The following is a 20,873-nucleotide window of genomic DNA, read 5'->3' on the forward strand; positions in this document are numbered from 1 at the left end:
TAACTTTTTCCAGCGTTGAGTAGTTCCCACTAGACAGCTGACCATTCCATTATGGTTCCCATCAGCAACATATCAAAACTCCAAATTTTCTGTCTTCCCTCCACAGCAGAACCCCCCAAATTCCTGACTTTGGTTAAGAGACCAGAAAGCCAGCCCACTGCATATCTTTCTCTTCCCCAGTCAAATAAAATGCTCAGATTCTGGAGTTCGCATCATGGCTCAGTGGTTAAGGAATCCTACAAGGTTTCAGGTTTGATCCCTGGCCTCACTCAGTGGGTTAAGGATCAGGCATTGCGGTGAGCTGTGGTGTAGGTCACAGATGCAGCTCAGATCCCGTGTTGCTATGGCTGTGGCTGTGGCCGGCAGCTACAGCTCTGATTAGACCCCTAGCCTGGGAACCTCCATATGCTGCAGGTGCAGCCCTAGGAAAGACAAAAAGACAGAAGAAAAAAAAAACTCAAATTCTGCCTCCCTGACATGTTACCTATTCATTCCTTCACTTTTATTTTAAATAACCAATAGCAGCTTCCCAGCTCAGCTCAGTACTTCCTACCTCATGGCTGTACCAGCCTCTTAACCAATTTCACTGTCTTTATGCTAACCTATCTCTGGTACATTCTTCATCCCACTACTAGATTAATCATTCTATTTGGGAGCACTTAATAAGTGTTCATTCTACAAACATTTCCTGTTTTCTCCATGGAAATCCCCGTTCATGCTGATGCAGGGGTCAGAGCCATGAGCATAACATGACTAAAATGCAAAGTGAAACGTGCTAATTGCCAAGAAAGTACTGATCAATGGCCGTGGAGGTCCAGGGTAGAATCACAGAAGGCTGAGTGGAGGGGTCATATGTGAGCTGGACCACAAGTGAGGGGCAAGATTTGGAAGAGGAAGTCACTCTAGGTGGAGTGGGGAAACATCATGATCAAAGTTAAGTCTCATACCCTGTTAAAAAAAATTCTTATTTTTTTCTATCTCTTACATGACAAAATTCAAATGTGTAGGCCTGTTACTGAAGACCCAATAATATTTGGGTCCTATCAACTTTTTTTAGAATTTTCCCCTGTATTCTTCTTTCCTTACTTTTCAAAGCAAAAAGCTCCTGCTCTTTGGAGTTGTTAGTGGGATTCAGGGGCTGTTTCTGAAGCGCATGTCCAAGGTCAAGCCCAGCAGTCCTCTAACTGTTCTCCAAGCAGTCTTCACATTTCCAGCTGCTTTGGTGTTGTGCGTGATGAGCTCTTCCATCTCCCCATGGATTTCCTTTCACACACAGACCCACATCTACCATTCCGCACACCCATTCCCTAAGGTCTGCCTTGTTCTGTAAGCTTCTTAATAACTAGAGTTGAAAGAAATACTTCTTTCTTCTGACCTCTTACACCATTTACTTTTACTTACAACATATAAATAATGTTACAGAGTCACTGCTCCTCTGCTGGATTGTAAGCTCTCAGAAACCAGGAGTCTTGTCTTATTCTACAACCCTACAAAGCAAGCATAATGACCTACACATAGTGAGTATTCAATACATACTGGTTAAATTAATGACTGAAAAATTCTCTGCTCAAATGTTACCTCCTAGAGTAAGCCTTTCCTGACCACCCAGGTAAACACTCTCCCTTGAGTCTTTCATCTCTCACCTACATCATTTTTCTTTATTACATTACCATTATGTGATATCATTGTCTATATTTGTCTCTTTCTTTTCTCCCTCTCCTACCATAAATAAGCTTTAGGAGAGCAAAGATTTGTTTTTTCCCCAAACAAATATTGCTGAATCAAGGTGTGAATTATTCTATTTTTAATCAATAACAATGTTATTTTCATAATATTAATATAAGGCTTAGCAAAGTGAGTAAGGTAATCTGAAGTTCTGAAACTGCAGTTAATCTCATAATATCTTTATATGTAAACATCTTAAATTTTCTCTTTACCTATTGGTAAGTTTAGTGGAAGATACTACCTTTTGGGAATGGAGAGTGTGAGGGTAGGAGTGAGAGCGAAGAGGTCAATCCATACCTCTTCTATTATCTCTCAGCCAAAATTCAATGTCACATGTCTTCTTTGCCAAGATACTCATACTAGCTAGATATATTTAGGAAGTACCACCCAAAGGCACAAAATGCTTTTCAGAAGATGTTGTAAAAAGTAGCCCTTCTGATATTTGACCCTGTGTGTCAAAATGGTGAGAAACTAATTAGCTGCCACCTTTCCCTTAAAACCTAACCTGAAACTTTCATTTGAAATGACAGTTATCCTTAAAATAACTTCAGAAGCCACACTGTATTTCTTACTTTGTACATTTCCAAGATAACTTTTTTTAAGTTTGTACTTTTGCCAAGAGTAAAATTGAAGTGCAGAATGAGCCAATTTTTAGGCCATTTTAGGAGTCACAGATTTGTTCTTTCTGACATTGAAGGCGTTTACCCTTTCCATTCCACACCTCACATTTGAAAACCAATGAGAACTGCTACCAAGTCACTCTGTCATCTTGTGATTATGTCCTATCTCTAATTCAGAATTTAGAGATGATGACTAATTCTGTGAAAACAAAATTAGTTCACCTGTCAAGTGTAAAACAGAAAAATTTTAATGTTTTAAAAAACCTCTTTTAGGATGAATGAGCCGGGAAAATAACTTTTACCGAAATTTATCACATAAAAATTGTCATGGGAGAACAAAAGAACACAGTCAACCATTTGTTCCCTCAGAGGTTAACTGTTCATGTGTTGCTAGTCCAATTATCATAAAAACCTATCTATGTTCGATCCACTGTTTTTTTCAGTTTAAAGGGGGTATCTCAAAGGTAGAGAATGAGTTCAGTATAAATCAGTTCATTTTTATGCTTTTTCCTAAAATCTGTGGAGTCCAATTTTGGACACTGAAAACATCACAAAATTAGTTTTGAGGGTTATTTGTGAATTGCAGACATACTCGCTCCCTCCTAGCCTCCAACAAGATTATTCAGAGTAAGTCACAGCTTTGGAAATGTTCATTCTGATTTTTATCCTAATAATAGAAATTGCTTGAGTCATATGTAAGATTATATGTAAGTTCCTTAGTGAGGCAATTATTAAGAATTTAGTATCTTGTGATAGATAAGTTTTATTGTTAAAGAGCTTCAAATCTCTAATCTCATTTCCCTTAAAAATACTTTTAGAAATAAAATTATATCAACAGCTATTTATTGAGTGTCTACTTTTTAAATAGCTCTGTGAAGAGTGCTACTATTAATCATATTTTCAGAATTATTTGAAATTATATGAAAGATTCTCTTTTTCGTATTTGGGCAAGTCTAGATATTTTACAGAAATAAAATCTTCATAAACAGAGGCTTCTCCTTTAACCAAACAAACTAAAATAAAATGGGAAAAATGAAGAACTTGAGTTTATAGAGAGCTATAAATATAGAATCATAGAATTTTAGGGCATAAGATTAAGATAAAATCTTATACTATTATGATTATTTATTTGCTTTTACCAGAACTATACATAATACATTACTACTTTAAATTCAAGTATAATTGATCCTCTCTATTCATTTAGTTTTACCAACATAAATATGACCATGTATTTAACAAGACTTTTTAATCATTTTTATTAGAGTATGATATGGTTTGATTGGGAACATTCTGACAGCAAGTTGTTTGAGTTTAGAATGTACATAAGAACGGGTTAGTATGAAACTAAGAATCGGTCCAGGCCAGAGGGAGCTTCAGTTTTTTTTTGGTAGACACTTCAAAAGGCATTAAACAAGGAAGTGACATAGACTGCATTGTAGAAAGAAATGTGGAAATCATTGAAATGAACAAAATCTCTTCAAGAGGTAAAAGGGAGGTATTACTGGAGGACAGAACAAATAAGAAGGCTGTGACATTCATGTATGCAGAAATGATCTGAATTACACAGTTGAACAGTAAAGGGACTATATTCGAAAAAAACATTTAGAATATAAAATAGATAAGACTTAGTGACTCTTTGGTTGTGAAGTTGAGTGAGAAGGGAACAGCATGGTGGATGACCAGAATGCCTGGCTGTTAACTAAAGCTCTGAATCTAAGAATAAGCATGTTTAGGGAAAGGGAGTGAATAATACATTCAGTTTAAAATATGTTGAATTTGGCATTGCAGTCAGACAAATCCATCAAGTAAATGGATAAGTGAGTTTAGAGAGATAAGAGCTGAAGATAGGGATTTGCTATACCTATAAAATGTTGCCTACCTTCCAAGATGAAGTTAAGGACTAAATTGAATAATGTATGTAAAATGTGTAATGCTACAAAGCACTATAAATAAAATAAATCGGATGGCATATTTAGGTACCTAACTCAATACCTGTAGTTTCTATTCCATCTTGGACAGAATTATCAAAATAATTTCTTTATTTAAATAGAATCTAAATTTAAAGTTAGGGTGTAATGGCAGGCCCTAGTGGCCTAAATAAAATAAAATAAAATAAACTTACAGTATAACTTAACAGCATCCTCTGGGTTTGAAAGAAAGCTTAATAAGCTAACTGTCAGTCTTAAAATTATTTCTTCTCAAATCACTAAACTATTAAGGAACTGGCTTAATGGACCATCCTTCCTAAGTTATAACCAAAAAAAAAAAAAGATCTGTTCTTCTGCCTCTTTAGTTAAAAGAGTAAAAAAAAAGACCCTGCAAAGATCCTACAAAATCTATCCTAACATAAGACCTCCTACTTAGAAAACATGATTTTAAATTCATCAATATGAAAGTAAAACAATATAATTGGGAATGTATTCATTCAAATTTCTTTTTTTTTATTATTATTGTCTTTTTTCTTTTTAGGTCCACACCCAAGGCATATGGCGGTTCCCAGGCTAAGGGGTCCAATTGGAGCTGTAGCCTCTGGCTTACACCACAGCCACAGCAACTCGGGATCCAAGCCTCGTCTGCAACCTACATCACAGTTCACTCGCAAGGGTGGATATCCAACCCACTGAGGAAGGCCAAGGATGGAACCCATGTTCTCATGGATGCTATTCGGGTTTGTTAACTGCTGAGCCACGACGGGAACTCCATCAACTTTCAATTCCAACTAAGGGATCCAAGTCCTGACAACTTTGCAGAAGATGGAAAAGATGGAGGAAAATGAGAGGAGTGATAAGAATCCTCTCATTTCAATGTTCCCAAAATTTCCTCCCCAAGATTATAGAAAGTGATTACCCATTAATATAGGCAGAACATCGAGGTTCCTCTAAACCACTTTTGAATGACTCCACACACCTAAGCTTTCAAAATTTATCCCTGTAAGCAATAAAAAAACCTCACATTTGATACTAATTTCTAACCAGAGGTGTCTCAACAATATGATTAATAAAATGATATTGCCAAGGTTTTGACTAATAGCGATTAATTTTTTAAAGTTCTTTTTCACTCTGTTCAAAATTTAAAGCAGATCATCTGGTGCTACACATCCACCCTGCAATGATGTTAGAGAACTTCACTTATTCATTGCCATCGCCTAATTACAGAGATCACTAGGCCCTGGTCTGTTGAAGAGGTTGTGAGTCACTGATGGATCATGATTGCTCCCAGGAATATGAAGAAGCTTTGTCTTTCAAAGGTGAGGATGACTAAATTAGTTTTTAATAGCAAGTAGAATAATCTATACTATATCCTTCTTTCCTTACAGTCTAACTATGTCTGAAAACTAGGTTGTGCATGACACTATATATTCTTCTCTGTATGTGCCTATCTGCATTAGGAAAAAAAAAAAAAAAGTCTTTCCTAGGATTGATTTAAAAATCCCCAAATAAATACTCCTAGTTTTCCAGATATAAAATCTGATTTAATCCTAGCTTTAAACCCTTAAGGTTATAATTCTATAGTGAATAATTTTGGACAAAGCACCTCTTAGCAGTATTTTGTGAACTGTTGAATTTATGGACAATATATTTTTGAAACACAGCACACTTTAATTTTCCTAGTGCTTATACAATGCCACAGAAAAGGCTCTGTTTATGATCCCTTAGTTCTCCCAAGAAAAAAAGAAAGAATAGTAATTTTCCTTGTAATGAAATGGAAAAATTGCTGCTTGAGAAGAATAAGTGGGCTGTGAAAGGCCCTTCTCTGCCCTGATATGAAAGAGGAGCTAACAGATTTCAGCCGGCTGTTCCCCTCTTGTGCTGCAATTTAAACTAAGTAACAATAGAAGAAAGAATGAGTTCCTTCTACAGTTGAAGGAATGTAATTTCTACATTAAGAATTTATTGACTATAAAATTGAGTAAACATCTGGAGTTAATACCCACTTCCTGGGTATTACATGTCTATCTGGAATGGTTAAAGACAAAGAGAGATTCCAAAGTCCAGAGAAAGCACTGTAATCCTTCTGAAAGCCACTCAAACTACATGATCTTAAAATTTTTATTCACTAAGCATTCAGTCAATTCCAAACACACACCTAGGTCGCCAGCACGTTAAAAACTCAGAATCAGTCAAGACTTCTGTGTTCTTTCTTCTTTTAGATTTTGATTTAAATAAAACTTTCTCCTTTTACCTTCCTATGGCTTTGCATATCATACCTGTCCCAGCCTGTAACCAGTATTATCTTCTTCAGAACCAGAATATGTGAAATATCCACAGCTCCCTCTTGCCCAACATTTAGTGTATGGTGACAAAGGCCATTGAAGTCCCAGACCTTTAACAGAAAAATTAAAATTGCCATTGAGACAGAAAAGAAATTTCTCCTTAATGAGTAAAATAACAGAGTATAATAGGATTATTTTAAATTTTTCATTTACATTCTGGACTAGGGTTGATTCACTTGAGAAATATAATAATTAAAGAAACTCCTCTCACTACTTAAATCTAGCTATTATATTTATTAATCTATTTGTAACCTTACCAATTTACATAATTGATTCAAAGCCTATACATAAGTGCATGGTTTTTAAGGTGGAGACAGTACAAAATCATGAAGAGCCACATTTTGGAGTCTGTCAAAATCCTGGTTCTTTCTAAATTTTGGTTTTCTCATTTATGACACAGGACTTTTACTTTTCATGGATGCTTGAAATTTTAAACATCTAATACAGAATCTCAAATACTGTCCAGGAGTTCCCTGGTGGCCTAGAAGTTAAGAACACAGGGATGTCACTGCTGTGGCTGGCCCAGGAATTTCCACATGCTGTGGCTGTGTCCAAAAAAAAAAAAAAGAAACAAAGAAACAAAGAAAGAAATGAAACACAGTCATCATTTAATAGGTTTCCTATCTTCTGCCAATATTCATCTGTTGACAGTGGGTGCCATATCCAATCCCGCAAAGACACAAGCTATTCTAGTTTACCTCCTTGGGCAGCAGGTGAGGATGGAGATATGATTGGTGGGTGTACTTTAAGAGAGAAGGTCATTAAGTCACTTTGAACTAAGTTAAAACTAAGCTCTGCTATGAAACATTAGTGACATCATAAAGAGCATTGCCACCATCAATCAAAATTAAAATGCATATGCCCTATGCCTTAAAAATTCAACTTCTAGAATCATCACACAGAGACACTCATGTGTGAGCAATATATTTTGAAGGATATTCTGGAAGCAGTGTTTACAAAAGCTAGAGATTTGGGAGTTCCCATTATGACTCAGCAGAAACGAATCTAACTAGTATCCATGAGGACGTAGGTTCCATCCCTGGCCTCGCTCAGTGGTTTAAGGATCCAGCATTGCCACGAGCTGTGGTGTAGTTAGCAGATGTGGCTTGGATCTGGAATTGCTATGGCTGTGGTGTAGACCAGCAGCTACAGCTCCAATTTAACCCCTAGCCTAGGAACTTCCACATGCTGTGGATGTGCACCCCCCCACCAAAAAAACCTAAAAAATAAAAGCTAGAGATTTGAATCAACCTAATTACTCATTAACAAGGAACTAAACGTCAGAATATGGAATATCTACACAGTAGCACATAATATAGCTGTTAAGAAGAATGAGTCATTGCCGAGTGTCTAAGCTCTGCCCAAAGTCGACCAGCTATGGAACCTTAAACATGCTGCTTTATCTCCTTGGGCTTCAGTTTCCTCATCTGATATAATAATAGTACCAACCATATTGGCATGTGTGTATGTGTGTGTCTGTGTAAAGTGCTTAAGACATGCCTAGTTCATAGTAACCATGAAATAAAATTTAACTAACATTATTATTGTTGCTATTTGCATTCATATGAATCAATGTCCAATACAGGAAAATGCAAAATACACAACAGCATGAATGGTTAACTGCCACTGAGAAAAAAATTGTCCTCACAGTCTAGAAAGGTGTACAAGAAACTAGTACTACAAGGGAAGATCTGGGAACAGGATGAGAAAGAAACTCTCTTTTCACTGTATCTCTTTGATGTTTAAAATTTTATTGTATGCATACATTAATTATTCAAACCTTAATTAATTTAAAAACAGACACTTCAAAACCATGATAAATAGGACAATACATTTAAATCTTTGCATAGGTACTAGTTTTTCGAGTCTAAATTATAAATGAGATTGGAAAATATCATTCATTTTTGTTTCTTTATAGAGTATGGCCAGTGCAGCGAAAACCTGATTTATGCATCCTACACAGAAGTTGCCAAGCTTCAGAATTCTGTTGTGCTATTTCGATAAAGATAAATGTACCTTCAAAATCTTTGGTTGTAATACTAAATTCATATTAAATTCTAAGTTGTCAAGGCTTGAGCTGAGACAGTGAGGGGTGCACAGGCTCTTTGCCCATATAACATGATTTACCTTTAAACGAGGCTCTTACCAAGCCCACCAAAAATAATACCCACAAAAATGTATTGTAAAGATCTAACTCTCCCCAGAACTATTAAATCCCTTAGGTGGGACCATTTTAGCCACCATCTATAAGTCTGCCCTTTGCTGGACTCTATGACTAGCTACTTCCCAAGAGAGGGATAAAAATAATCTAATCCACTCCCTTCACTTTTCAGTTCAGCCTTGTATTTGACTGGTAAGTGGGGTACTCACTTGCTCTTTTGCCTAAGTAACTGTCTAACACTCTAGTTTCAATTATGTCTGTTTTATTCCACCTTAACTACTGGGGTTGGGATTATCTCACTACCTTCACACATTTTATCAGTTCTTCTGTGAACTGGATTACTTTACTTCAACTCATGCTTCAAGTCCATAACTCATGCCATTAACCTTCCAAGAGGCCAAGTTCTGCTGATTTCTAGAGATTCTCACTGCAACATGCCTCACACTGACCATTGCTAGCCCCCTGAATACTTGCCCCCAACTTCCATGATGTCTTACCTACATATCCACTTTCCACTACCTCCCCTGCAGCCTACCTGAAAGCATCATGCACCCTATCTTGGAAGTAACTCTAGTCAACAGCCTTCTGACCCTGGTTATGACAGAAATTTGAGACCCATTCAAAGTTTATTTGGGAAACTGCCTTTTGTTGCCTCAAACTGTCACAAGTCATCTCCAATCCAACACTCTCGGGACTCTCAGAGGCTACGGGAGCAGAGAAGAGTCACTGGTGGGCATGATTTCAGATTTTAAGTATCTAGTTTTGCATAAAAATTTGATCATTTTTGCAAAGTTAAACAGCACTTTCCTCCCAGAATAAATTAATAATTAGTACAAAATAAGAAAACTGGAAGCATAAAAATAGTATTAGTTTAGGATGGATACTAAATAAGATTACAACTGTCCTTTCTACTCTCCCTCTTCCCTATCTCACGTCATAGAAAATGCAAATTACGAAATAAGTAGATTTTAAAATATTCATTTTTGGAAAAGTCTGCATCTATGCCATTTTACAAGTTTACTTAATTGCCCTGATTTCTCTTTTTATAAACCAGGAAGAAAAAAAGAAAACTGAAGTGCATGAAGATTATTCAGATCTCTTATTCCCCAAAGTGGTCCTCTCTCCAGAACACTGGAAAAGGCTTTCTGAAACAAGTAAGCCAAACTGTGTTTTGATTCTAAATAATTTATTCTGAAAAAAAATCATTTATTCATTTCTCCACAGAGGTTTATTTTCCTAACAGCTTTGTTATTAGACGGTTTGGGTTAGTTAGCTCTTCTTATCTTGTCTCATCTCTCTTCTTGCAAGGCCAAAAATACCAGCACAAATATAGCCAAAGCTGTGTCTCCTCACACAGTATTCTAGCCTTCTCATATCTGGATAGAAAAGCGTCACTGTGTTCGCACCTTTACCGTCCCATCTGTGCTGCCAGTCAAAAGCCGTGTCTCATTTGCATCAAGGGCCATCGTGCAGATTTCTGCGTTGCCATGGCAACTTGTAAACTGTTTGATTTTCTGCCCGGTGTCTATCATCCAGAAGGAAACAGTCGACCCCGCATCAGAGCTGATTACCTATGAGAAAATAACATTTTAGAGAAATTAAATATAGTCCAAGCATCCACCAATTTTATTTCAATAAAAATATCCAGCCTGTGCCTCTCCCCTGCTGAGATTGCCCCAACAGTTAGAGACATTTTTTAATGTATTTGCTTTCTTTTTGTTAAGCTGATAACATTTCAATTTCCAGGCCAGAACTGAGGTAATGAAGTCACGATTCTCTTTATCAGAAAAGATAGGAATCTTCTTGCACTGTTCAGCTTAGTGTCTAGAGGCCATCCTGAAATCGAATCCTACTGAAAATAAACTTATAAATCTTTCACATTTAGATGAGAAAGCTGATTTTTATCAGTCATGATGCTATTTACTAGATGAAAATAAACATTTTATTATATATCAGCATCCATTTAGCATTCAGAAAGAAAAGCACTACCAGCCATGATGGGAAAAAGTTCATTTCAGCAAACTGCTAGAGCTATCGTATCTGATGCCATTAGTCCCTTTGGTCCTTTTTCCCCCAAGGTCCTGTTTATATTTTTACAGCTAAACACAAATATTGAGGGGTCACTAAAAACAAAGAACACAGGAAGACTAAATATAAATCTGCATATACATTCCAAGAGAAAGGCAACAAAAAATGCATGAAAGGATAGAATTATATACAATAGTTCCCTGGTAAGAAATTGAATAGTGGCAAGTAGACTAATTTCAGCTCTAGGTATTTAGGCACCCTTTAAAAGATTTATTGGTTAAAACTACCACACCAATATAACTTTGGAACCCCCCAAATGAAAGAAAAAAACAAAAAATATAAAAATATGTAGATAGGAAGTTGCCTGAAGCAACATCTAGATTTTAAGAAAACATAAAGCATATATTTATCTGTTTAGGTACTGATTACTGATGTATAAATATAAGTTTGGAAATTCCATTGTGGCTCAGTGGTAATGAACTGAAGTAGTATCCATAAGGACATGCGTTCAATCCCTGGAACTAGCATTGCCATGAGTTGTGGCATATGCCAGCAGCTGCAGCTCTGATTCATCCCCTAGCCTGGGAACTTCCACATGCCATAAGCATGGCCCTAAAAAGACCAAAAAAAAAAAAAAGAATATAATTTAAATATATATACATATATATTTATTAAGAATATCTTAAGGTTGAATGTCACATTTTCGTAAATAAGTGGGTTAAAGTTTATGAACTGTATGTTCAGAAGGCCTGGATAGCTGGCTGTCATGAATTCATTCATTCACTCACTCTATGGGCACTCACAGACATCCACTGGGAACCAGCTGCATGAGGGCACCGGCATTTCACTGACAAATCCTCCCTCTCAAGGGATCTATGGTCTAGGCTTAGACACTAGAATCACTTTAAAAACCACAACTGTATACCAGACCAGAGACTCCGACTTAACCGAAAGAAGCAGTAGTATTTTTTAAAGAGTTCCCCAGATTATTTAAGTATGCAGCTTGGATCAAGTACTACTGGGCTAGAGAGAGAAACAAACAAGAAAGAGATAAATGCCTAACAATCCTACAAGTTTAGAGGTATCACCCCATGAGTGATCTGGGGGCACGGAGAGTAAACCCCCAAATCCATTCACTGGAGCAGGAGATGAAGATAAACAGTGAGGAGGATCAACCAGGGACTGAAGATAGGAACATGTATTTATTGAGTGCCGGGCCCTTTATACTCGCTATCTCATCTGATCTTTATAAAAACTCAGTAAAATTATCTTATCACTCTCATTCTACCAATGACGAAATTAGGATTCTAATCAGCTAAGTGCCATTCCCAAGCTTATACAACAAGGTTTGAAACCTAAGCCTTCTCTTACAGACACATCCTAAGGCCTTCCTCTATTTCAGCATCGTACCCCAAATAATTAAGAGTGATTTGAAGGAGCTCCTATTGTGGCTCAGTGGGTTACGAAACCGACTAGAATCCTCAGGGATGCAGGTTCCATCCCTGGCATTGTTCAGTGGTTTAAGGATCTGGCATTGCCATGAGCTGTGGTGTAGGCTGGCAGCTGCTGCTCCAGTTCGACCCCTAGCCGAGGAACCTTCATTATGTTGCAAATGTGCCCTAAAAACAAAACAAAACAAAACAAAAAGGGGGATTCAACAAGAGAACTTGGAGGCTATTCCAAGCATGAGAAACAGCAGTAAGTGTCGTAGAGCCAGTACAGGAGTACAGATGATAGGATAAATGGTGGAATATCAAGTGAGGAAGCAAGCTGGCAATAGAAGGTGGGGTTGTTTGTTTTTGTTTGTTTTACTGGGAAAGGGTTCATAGCTTTCATTGGTTATTAGTGCCATGGATGAGACAAAATTAAGAAGAATCTCTTTGTTTTAAATAAGGAGGAAAGTGATAGAGCATTTTTTGTTGGTGGTGGTGGATTTGTGAAGGTAGCAGTGTGAAAAATAGACAGGCTGTGGGAAGACCATTTATTGATAATAGTCCAGGTAGAGATGCTCACCTAAGACAATAGTTCTGGAGATAAAAAGAAGAGGAAGGATTGACTAAAAGGGCCACAGTTCAGCAATACATATGCCTCTGCAAAGAACTGATCATGAACATAGGAGCTCTCACAGCCCTTTTTTCCCCCTGATCTTACAACTCTTAGTCAGACAAAGTCTTAAATGATGTAAAACTGTACTATGTTACATGTTTTCTCCCAGAGAAATCAAAAGTAGCTTCAATGTTTAATTACCATTATTATACTACAGTGTAGTTTCTAGGACAGGTGTCCTGGATCTCTAGAAAATGTGACCTAGCACTTTAATTATCATTTCATGTAACTGACTGTGTTTCTGTTTGCTTTGGTTTGTGTATTAGGCATGGTGGTTAAACAGTGGGTCTAGGCTGTGATGCCTGAGTTTGAATATGGAACTGTGTCCGACCAGGGACTCATTATTTAACCTCTCTAAGCTTCAGTTTCTTCACCTATAAACCAGAGAGAACAATAGTAAGTAACTACCTCAAACCACGTCTAAGGGTTTAAGTAAGAACATATTTATAAAATACTTAGCATAGTTCATGGCATACAATAAATAAGTCATAAAAGTTAGCTAGTGTTACTATTCAAGCTTCATCATCTGACCTCTTATTGGGTCTCATCATTTTTCATATTGAAATCAATTTAAGAAAAACATTTAGGAGTTCCCTTCGTGGCTCAGCAGTTAACAAACCTGACTAGGTTCCATGAGGATGTGGGTTCGATCCATAGCCTTGCTCAGTGGGTTAAGGATCTGGGCTGTGGTGTAGCTTGCAAACATGGCTCGGATCCTGCATTGCTGTGGCTGTGGTGTAGGCTATAGCTCTGATTAGATCCCCTAGCCTGGGAATTTCCATATGCCGCAGGTGTGGCCCTAAAAAACAAAAACAAAAAGAAACAACAAAAAAAACACATTTAGTGTCTTGCTTTCTTCCAACTATGAGAGTGAACACAGACAGATTTTAGAAGCCAGGTTTTTTAGATGTACATTGAAATTTAAAATTATATCACACTTCAGATTTTCTCACTTAATTGCATAAGAATCTGGATTATATTTGTTAAAGACAAAGCCATGAAAACATAATATTCTAAGCACGAGTGAAAACACTGACAGTGGTCTTTGAAGAAAAGGTTAGAGGATTTTATGACTGCTGTTCAAAAAGCATTTACTGGAGTTCCCATCGTGGCGCAGCAGAAATGAATCTGACAAGGAACCATGAGGTTGCATGTTTGATCCCTGGCCTCGCTTAGTGGGTTAAGGATCTGGTGTTGCTGTGAGCTGTGGGGTGGGTTGCAGATGGCTCAGATCCTACATTGCTATGGCTGTGGTCAGCAGCTGTAGCTCCAATTCAAACCCTAGCCTGAGATGGATTCTCCACGCGCTGTGTGTGCGGCCCTGAAAAGCAAAAAAATAAAAAAATAAATAAAAAATAAAAAAAAGCATTTACTATGTATCTATCATATACTAGGTGTTTCAGTACTGAAAGATGGGTATTCAGTGATAGAAAAAAAAAGCAAAATAAAATTAACCATGCTCCAAGAAAGACTTGCTTACTTGTTCAAGACTGGAGCCAGTCACATTACAAAGCATCTCATCATCCACTCACCACTTTTATCTAATGTAGACATTCAACCAGGAATTAGTAACATTTGCTTTTTGCTGCCTTACACTCTCCCTTCTCTGACTTACCTGGCTGAGCCCCCAACATACTATTCATCACTTTTCAGCACCTTTCTCTGCTCATTTCACAAATTCTCATGAAATCTGAATCAATAATGACAACAGTGTACAGCCAGTCAGGTTTCATTTTATGGCAATCTGCCTGAAGGCACAGTCTTCGGGAAAACAATGTGTTGAAATACAAGGACTGACTCTGTCCCAAACACACACCAGGTATTAACCAGAATCTACTCTAACTATGACAATATCAGAATATGAGAGTAACAAGGCAGATGAAATGACATTCAAAGTCTAGTGAGAGAAGAGGGCATTTAGCATCACTTGGCAGATGAAGTGGTTTGACTACAGTGAGGACTGTATTTTTAGCAAGCTGTTTTTATCGGTGATGAAACCCAGGAATAAGTATTGGCATCATATTTATAGGCCACATTTTGATGATACCAAATCCCTTTAAGGTTTCAGTTTACTCCTGACTGCTTCTTATCTGATGAGACCTCAACAGTGGCGGACAAGTCTCTGGCATCTGCAGAGCAGAAATGGCACCGCCTTAATAAGCTACACTGCAGCGCAAATGGACCTCATGAGCAAATTGTTCTGATGGAGGCACACTCTGCCTTATGTACCTGAGTTAATAACTGTTTAGGAATATATGGGTCTTTTTGTCTCTCTCATCTGAAGCTGTCACAGCCAATCAGACAATTCTAAGAGATGTGAGGCCCTATCCACGACACGTCCCCGAATTTTCTTCTTGCTACTCCAACAACAATAATCACTTCTGTTCTCCTTTATATGCATCTCAAGTCCTAGGTCTAAGCAAAAAGAATAAAAAATTACAGCCGTGTATTTTACTGGCTACCAAGGGATCAGGACATTTGATTTAACTGCTGTTTACAATTTGATTTTTTTAAGTCCATGCTGTTTACAGTCCCATCACATAAAGCAGGTTACCTCCTTTATTCCTATTTTGCATCAAATCTCTAGAAGTTATGTCCTGGTAAGTAAAGAGGTAAGGAGAATGGCAATAGCTCAGAGGACTAGTGCAAACACCTCAAATATTTTAAGGCAGCCATGCTCCATGTATAAATCTTATTTAGCAGACATCACCTCTTCACAGGTTAGTTTATAATCTGATCTTTCAAATTCATTCTTTAAGTTTATTGAACACCTACAATACGCAAGGTACAGAATCTAGGCACTGGGGATACAACAGTGAAAAATTCCTGCCCTTATGTTTAGTGGAGGAAGCAGGGGAGAGATGCAATGAACAAAGGGGAAAAAAAGCATGCACACACACTGGATGGTTAGTGGTGCTAAGTGTTATGGAGAAGAATATAACTGAGAAGGAGGCAAAGATCATCGGGAGTGGGTGCAGAGATGGAGGGCTCTGGAAAAGCTTCCATGAGGAATTATTTGAAGAAATACACAACTGTGGTGATGGAAGGAGCCATGCAAATACCTGGGTGAAGAAGTCCCAGGCAAAGAAAACAGCAATGCAAAGGCCCTGAGACAGAGGGTCCTTGGTAAGTTCAAGGACTAGCAAGGAGATCAGCAAGGCTTAGGCACCGTGAATGAGGGGAGAGGCCACAGGCATTTGACACACTCCCCAAGTCACCAAGCACCCAAAGGAATAGGGATATAAAGTCAGAAAAGTATCACTTCTGCTTTTTCTGCTAATATTTATTTAGTTTTTACCCCGCTTTGTTCTATGTATCTTTATACACAGCACCCTTTTGTCCTCCATAGAAAATCTACATTGGAGGTATTATAATTCTTATTTTATAGATAAAGAAACTATTGCTTAGAAAAATTAAACTATTTGGAGTTCCCATTGTGGCACAGCAGAGGCGAATCCAACTAGGAACCATGAGGTTGTGGGTTGGATCCCTGGCCTTGCTCAATGGGTTAAGGATCAGGCATTGCTGTAGGCTGTGGTGTAGGTCACGGATGCGGCTCAGATCTGGCATTGCTGTGGCTCTGGCATAGACCAGCGGCAACAGCTCCAATTTGACCCCTAGCCTAGGAACCTCCATATGCCACGGGTGTGGCCCTAAAAAAAAAAGGCAAAAGATAGAAAAATTAAACTATTTGCTCAACGTAAAGCATTGGGAACTCTGACTCTAAAACCTCATTACCTCTCTCATTCTTAAAAAAACAGCTAAGAAAAAAACTACTTTAAAAGATAGTCGAGACTGCAGTGGACTTGCAGGTCCTGGTGCTCATGCTTGGAAGTTGTGGCTCCATCCTAGGAATGAGTGAAAAGCTAGTAAAACTGAAATATCAACAGCTCTTCTTAGATCAGTGTGAGAAATGAGATCACAGGTCACCCCAAGTTGGAGCAACAACAAGCCAATAGAAAACATCACAACCTACCAGAGCAGAACCTCATGAACTGAGAACTCCACAGGAAACAGAACCAAAAGAGGGAAACCAGAACTGTAACTGATGGATTGCTGGAGGCTCAATGTGGACACGTCTCAGAATTAAATATTCTGGGGAGCTGGTCATAGGCGGAGCCCCCACCAATTTATGAGTTCACTTTGAGGTCCAGATTCTCCCTGTAAATATTACAGAAAAATCCCCACGTGCTCTGGCAGGGTTGGAGGGGAGAGAATATCTTCAAAAAATGTCAGACGACTCTGACATTTCTGTTCTTCTTAACAAGGTCTGCACTCAGGAGAAACTGTTTAACCAGAGCCTAATTGACCTGGGGAAGGGAAATAACAAACTCTGTGTGGTTCCAGCCTTCCCATTTCACCTAGGGTTGGAAGACAACTGAGAAGCAAATGTGAAGTTCACAGTCCAGAGGCACAGATTCACTAGAAGATGAGACCTAATCACAGGGCTAGAGAATGTTTCCCCTCCCCCACACCTGGCCACCACATCTCTAAAGGCCTATTTACAGCAGTCTCTTTTCCCAGCACAGCACATCCACTATCAAGGAAAAATTACAAAACATGCCAAAAGGCAAAAAACTCAGTTTTAAGAAACAAAGCAAGCATCAGACACAGACATGGCAGGGATGTCAGAATGATCGGATCTGGAATTTAAAACAACTATGATTAGGAGTTCCCGTCGTGGCTCAGTGGTTAACAAATCCGGCCAGTAACCATGAGGTTGTGGGTTCAATCCCTAGCCTTGGTCAGTGGGTTAAGGATCCAGCGTTGCAGTGAGCTGCGGTGTAGGTTGCAGACTCAGCTCAGATCCCATGTTGCTGTGGCTCTGGCGCAGGCCGGCAGCAACAGCTCCAATTAGACCCCTAGCCTTCCATATGCCACAGGAGTGGCCCTAGAAGTGACAAAAAGACAAAAAAAAAAAAAAAAACATGATTAGTATGCTTAGGGCTCTAAAGGGTAAAATAGCTTGTAAGAACAGATGGGTAGCATAAACAGAAAGACAGAAATCCTTAGAAAGAACCGAAAAGAAATGCTAGAGATCAAAAATACTGTAACAGAAATGAAACATGCTTTTGATGAGCTTATTTAGAGACTGGATATGGCTCAGGAAATCATCTCCGAGTTCGAGGATAAATTAGTAGAAACCTCAGATATTAAAAAGCAAAGAATTCATTGAGTAATAAAAAATATATTTAAAAAAAGCAAAGAGAACAGAAAAAAATATACAATATCCAAGAACAGTGGAACAACTAAAACATGATGTAATATCCACATAGTGAGACTACCAGAAGGAAAAGAAAGAAATAGAAGAAACACTTGAAACAATAATAGCTGAGAACTTCCCCAAATTAGTGTCAAACACCAAACCACAGATCCAGGAAGCTCACATAATGCCAAGAAGGATAAATGTCAAAAAACTATGCCTGGGCATATCATATTCAAACTACGGAAAACCAAAGATAAAGAAAAGATCCTGGAAGCAGCCAGAGGAAAAATACACCTACCTTACCTAAAAAAGAATAAAGATAAGAATTACATCTGATGTCTCCTCAGAAAAAGAAACAAGTGGAATGAAATATTTAAAGTGCTGAGGAAGTTTCCATTGTGGTTCAGCAGTAGTGAACCCAACTAGTACCCATGAGGATGTGGGTTCCATCCCTGGTCTCGCTAACTGGGTTAAGAATCCTGTGTTACTCTGGCTATGGCACAGGCCAGCAGTGGTAGCTCAATTTAACCCCTAGCCAGGGAACTCTCATATGCTGCAGATGTGTCCCTAAAAAACAATAAATAAAAATAAAGTGATGAGAGCAAAAAACAAAACAAAACAAAACAAAAAACATCAATTTAGAATTCTATATCTTGTTAAAAATAACTTTAAAATAAAGAATAAATAAAGATGTTTCCACACCAAAAAAAAAAAAAAATTGAGGGAATTTTTTGCTAATAGACCTGCCTTCAAAATATAGTAAAAGAAATTCTTTAGAGAAAAGATAATGAATATAGGTCAAAAACTGGATCTACAAAAAGAAAGGAAGAACACTGAATAAAGAATAAGTGAAGGTAAAATAAAATTTCATTTGTTTTAGCCTTAATTTACCTATCAGATAAGTTTGTTCAAAACAATAGTAACAATGTATTTATTTGTATATTTAATATGTAATTATGTATATAATTAAATTATGTATTTAAGGGAAATGAATGACAGCAATAATACAAGAAACAAGAGGGAAGAATTAGATTATTTTGTGATTATAAGATACTAACACTACCTGTGAAGTAATGTAGTGTTATTTGAAAGTAGACTTGGATTAGTTTTAAATGTATATTATAAACTCCAGATCAATCTAAAGAAAAGTTTAAAATATATAAAACTGATATGCTAAGAAAGGAGTGGAAACTGAATTATTCAAAATGTTCAATTAAAACCACAAAAGGCAGAAAAAAAATACACAACAAAATAGGTACAAAGGACAAGGGCAACCAACAGAAAACAGTAACAAATGTGGTAGATATTAATCCAAATATATCAGTAATCATTTAAAATGTCAATGCTTTAAATGCACAAATCAAGCCATATTGTCAGAATGGACCAAAAGTAAGATCAAGTATATGTTGTCTAGAAGAAACCCACTTTATTTTTTTTAATTTTTTTAATTTTTTGTCTTTTTTCTTAGGGCCACGCCCATGGCATATGGAGGTTCCCAGGCTAGGGCTCCAATCAGAGCTGTTGCTGCTGGCCTACACCAGAGCCACAGCAACATTGGATCTTTTTTTTTTTTTTTTTGTCTTTTGTCTTTTTTGTTGTTGTTGTTGTTGTTGCTATTTCTTGGGCCGCTCCCGCGGCATATGGAGGTTCCCAGGCTAGGGGTCTGATCGGAGCTGTAGCCACCAGCCTACGCCAGAGCCACAGCAATGCGGGATCCGAGCCGCGTCTGCGACCTACACCACAGCTCATGGCAACGCCGGATCGTTAACCCACTGAGCAAGGGCAGGGATTGAACCCGCAACCTCATGGTTCCTAGTCGGATTCGTTAACCACTGCGCCACGACGGGAACTCCAACACTGGATCTTTAACCCACTGAGCAAGACCAGGGATTGAACCCACAACCTCATGGTTCCTAATTGGATTTGCTTCCATTGTGTCATGATGGGAACTCTAAAACCCACTTTAAATGTAAAAACACAGAGATTAAAAATAAACATAAAAAAAATATGCCATGTGAACATCAAGTGAAAGAAAGCAGATATAGCAGATATATAAAGCAGACTTCAAAGAAAGGAAAGTTATAAGGAATAAAGAAGGGTATTTCATAATGATAAAGGGGTCAATTCTCCAAGAAAACATACCAATCTTTAATGCGTATATGTCTAAAAACTGTCAAACTACAGAAGGCAAAACTTAGAACTGCAAGGAGAAATACAATAACCCACTATTACAGTAGGAGTCTTCAGCATCCCTCTATCAGAAATGGACTGAGCCATTCCAGGCAGAAAATCAGTAATGATATAGTCAGTCTCAACAACAGCATCAATCAACTGGATGTAACTGACATCTGTGGACTACTTCACCCCACAACAGCAAAATACAGATTTTTTTCAAGTTCTCATGGAAAATTCACGAAGATAAACCACATTTGGGATCATAAAAACCCCTTAACAAATTTAAAAGAATAGAAATCATACAATGTCTGGCCTCGGACCACAATGAAATTAAACTAGAAATCAATAACAGAAAAATAACTGGTAAAACCCCAAATACTTGGATACTTAACAACATATTTCAAATAATGCATGGGTCAAAAAAGAAACATCAAGAGAAATTTTAAAACATTTTAATTACATAAAAATGAAAATACACCTTATTGAAATTTGGAGAATTTTTTTCTAAGCACCAAGCCAGAGAAAGCAGTGCTTAGAAGAAAATTTATGGCACTGACTGCATATCTTAGAAGAGAAAAA

At 37.7% G+C, this 20,873-nt stretch overlaps 1 protein-coding gene across 1 annotated transcript in view; it reads right to left on the minus strand.

Moving 5' to 3' along the window:
* The window catches only part of WDR49 (WD repeat domain 49), a 144,135-nt gene that overhangs the window by 45,932 nt on the left and 77,330 nt on the right, over nt 1–20,873 (minus strand). Inside the window, 2 exon segments of the mRNA XM_047785863.1 lie at nt 6,528–6,668; nt 10,186–10,350. Coding sequence (XP_047641819.1) covers nt 6,528–6,668; nt 10,186–10,350 — 306 coding nt within the window.

This window comes from Phacochoerus africanus, chromosome 1 (assembly GCF_016906955.1).
Source record: "Phacochoerus africanus isolate WHEZ1 chromosome 1, ROS_Pafr_v1, whole genome shotgun sequence".
Taxonomy (NCBI): domain Eukaryota; kingdom Metazoa; phylum Chordata; class Mammalia; order Artiodactyla; family Suidae; genus Phacochoerus; species Phacochoerus africanus.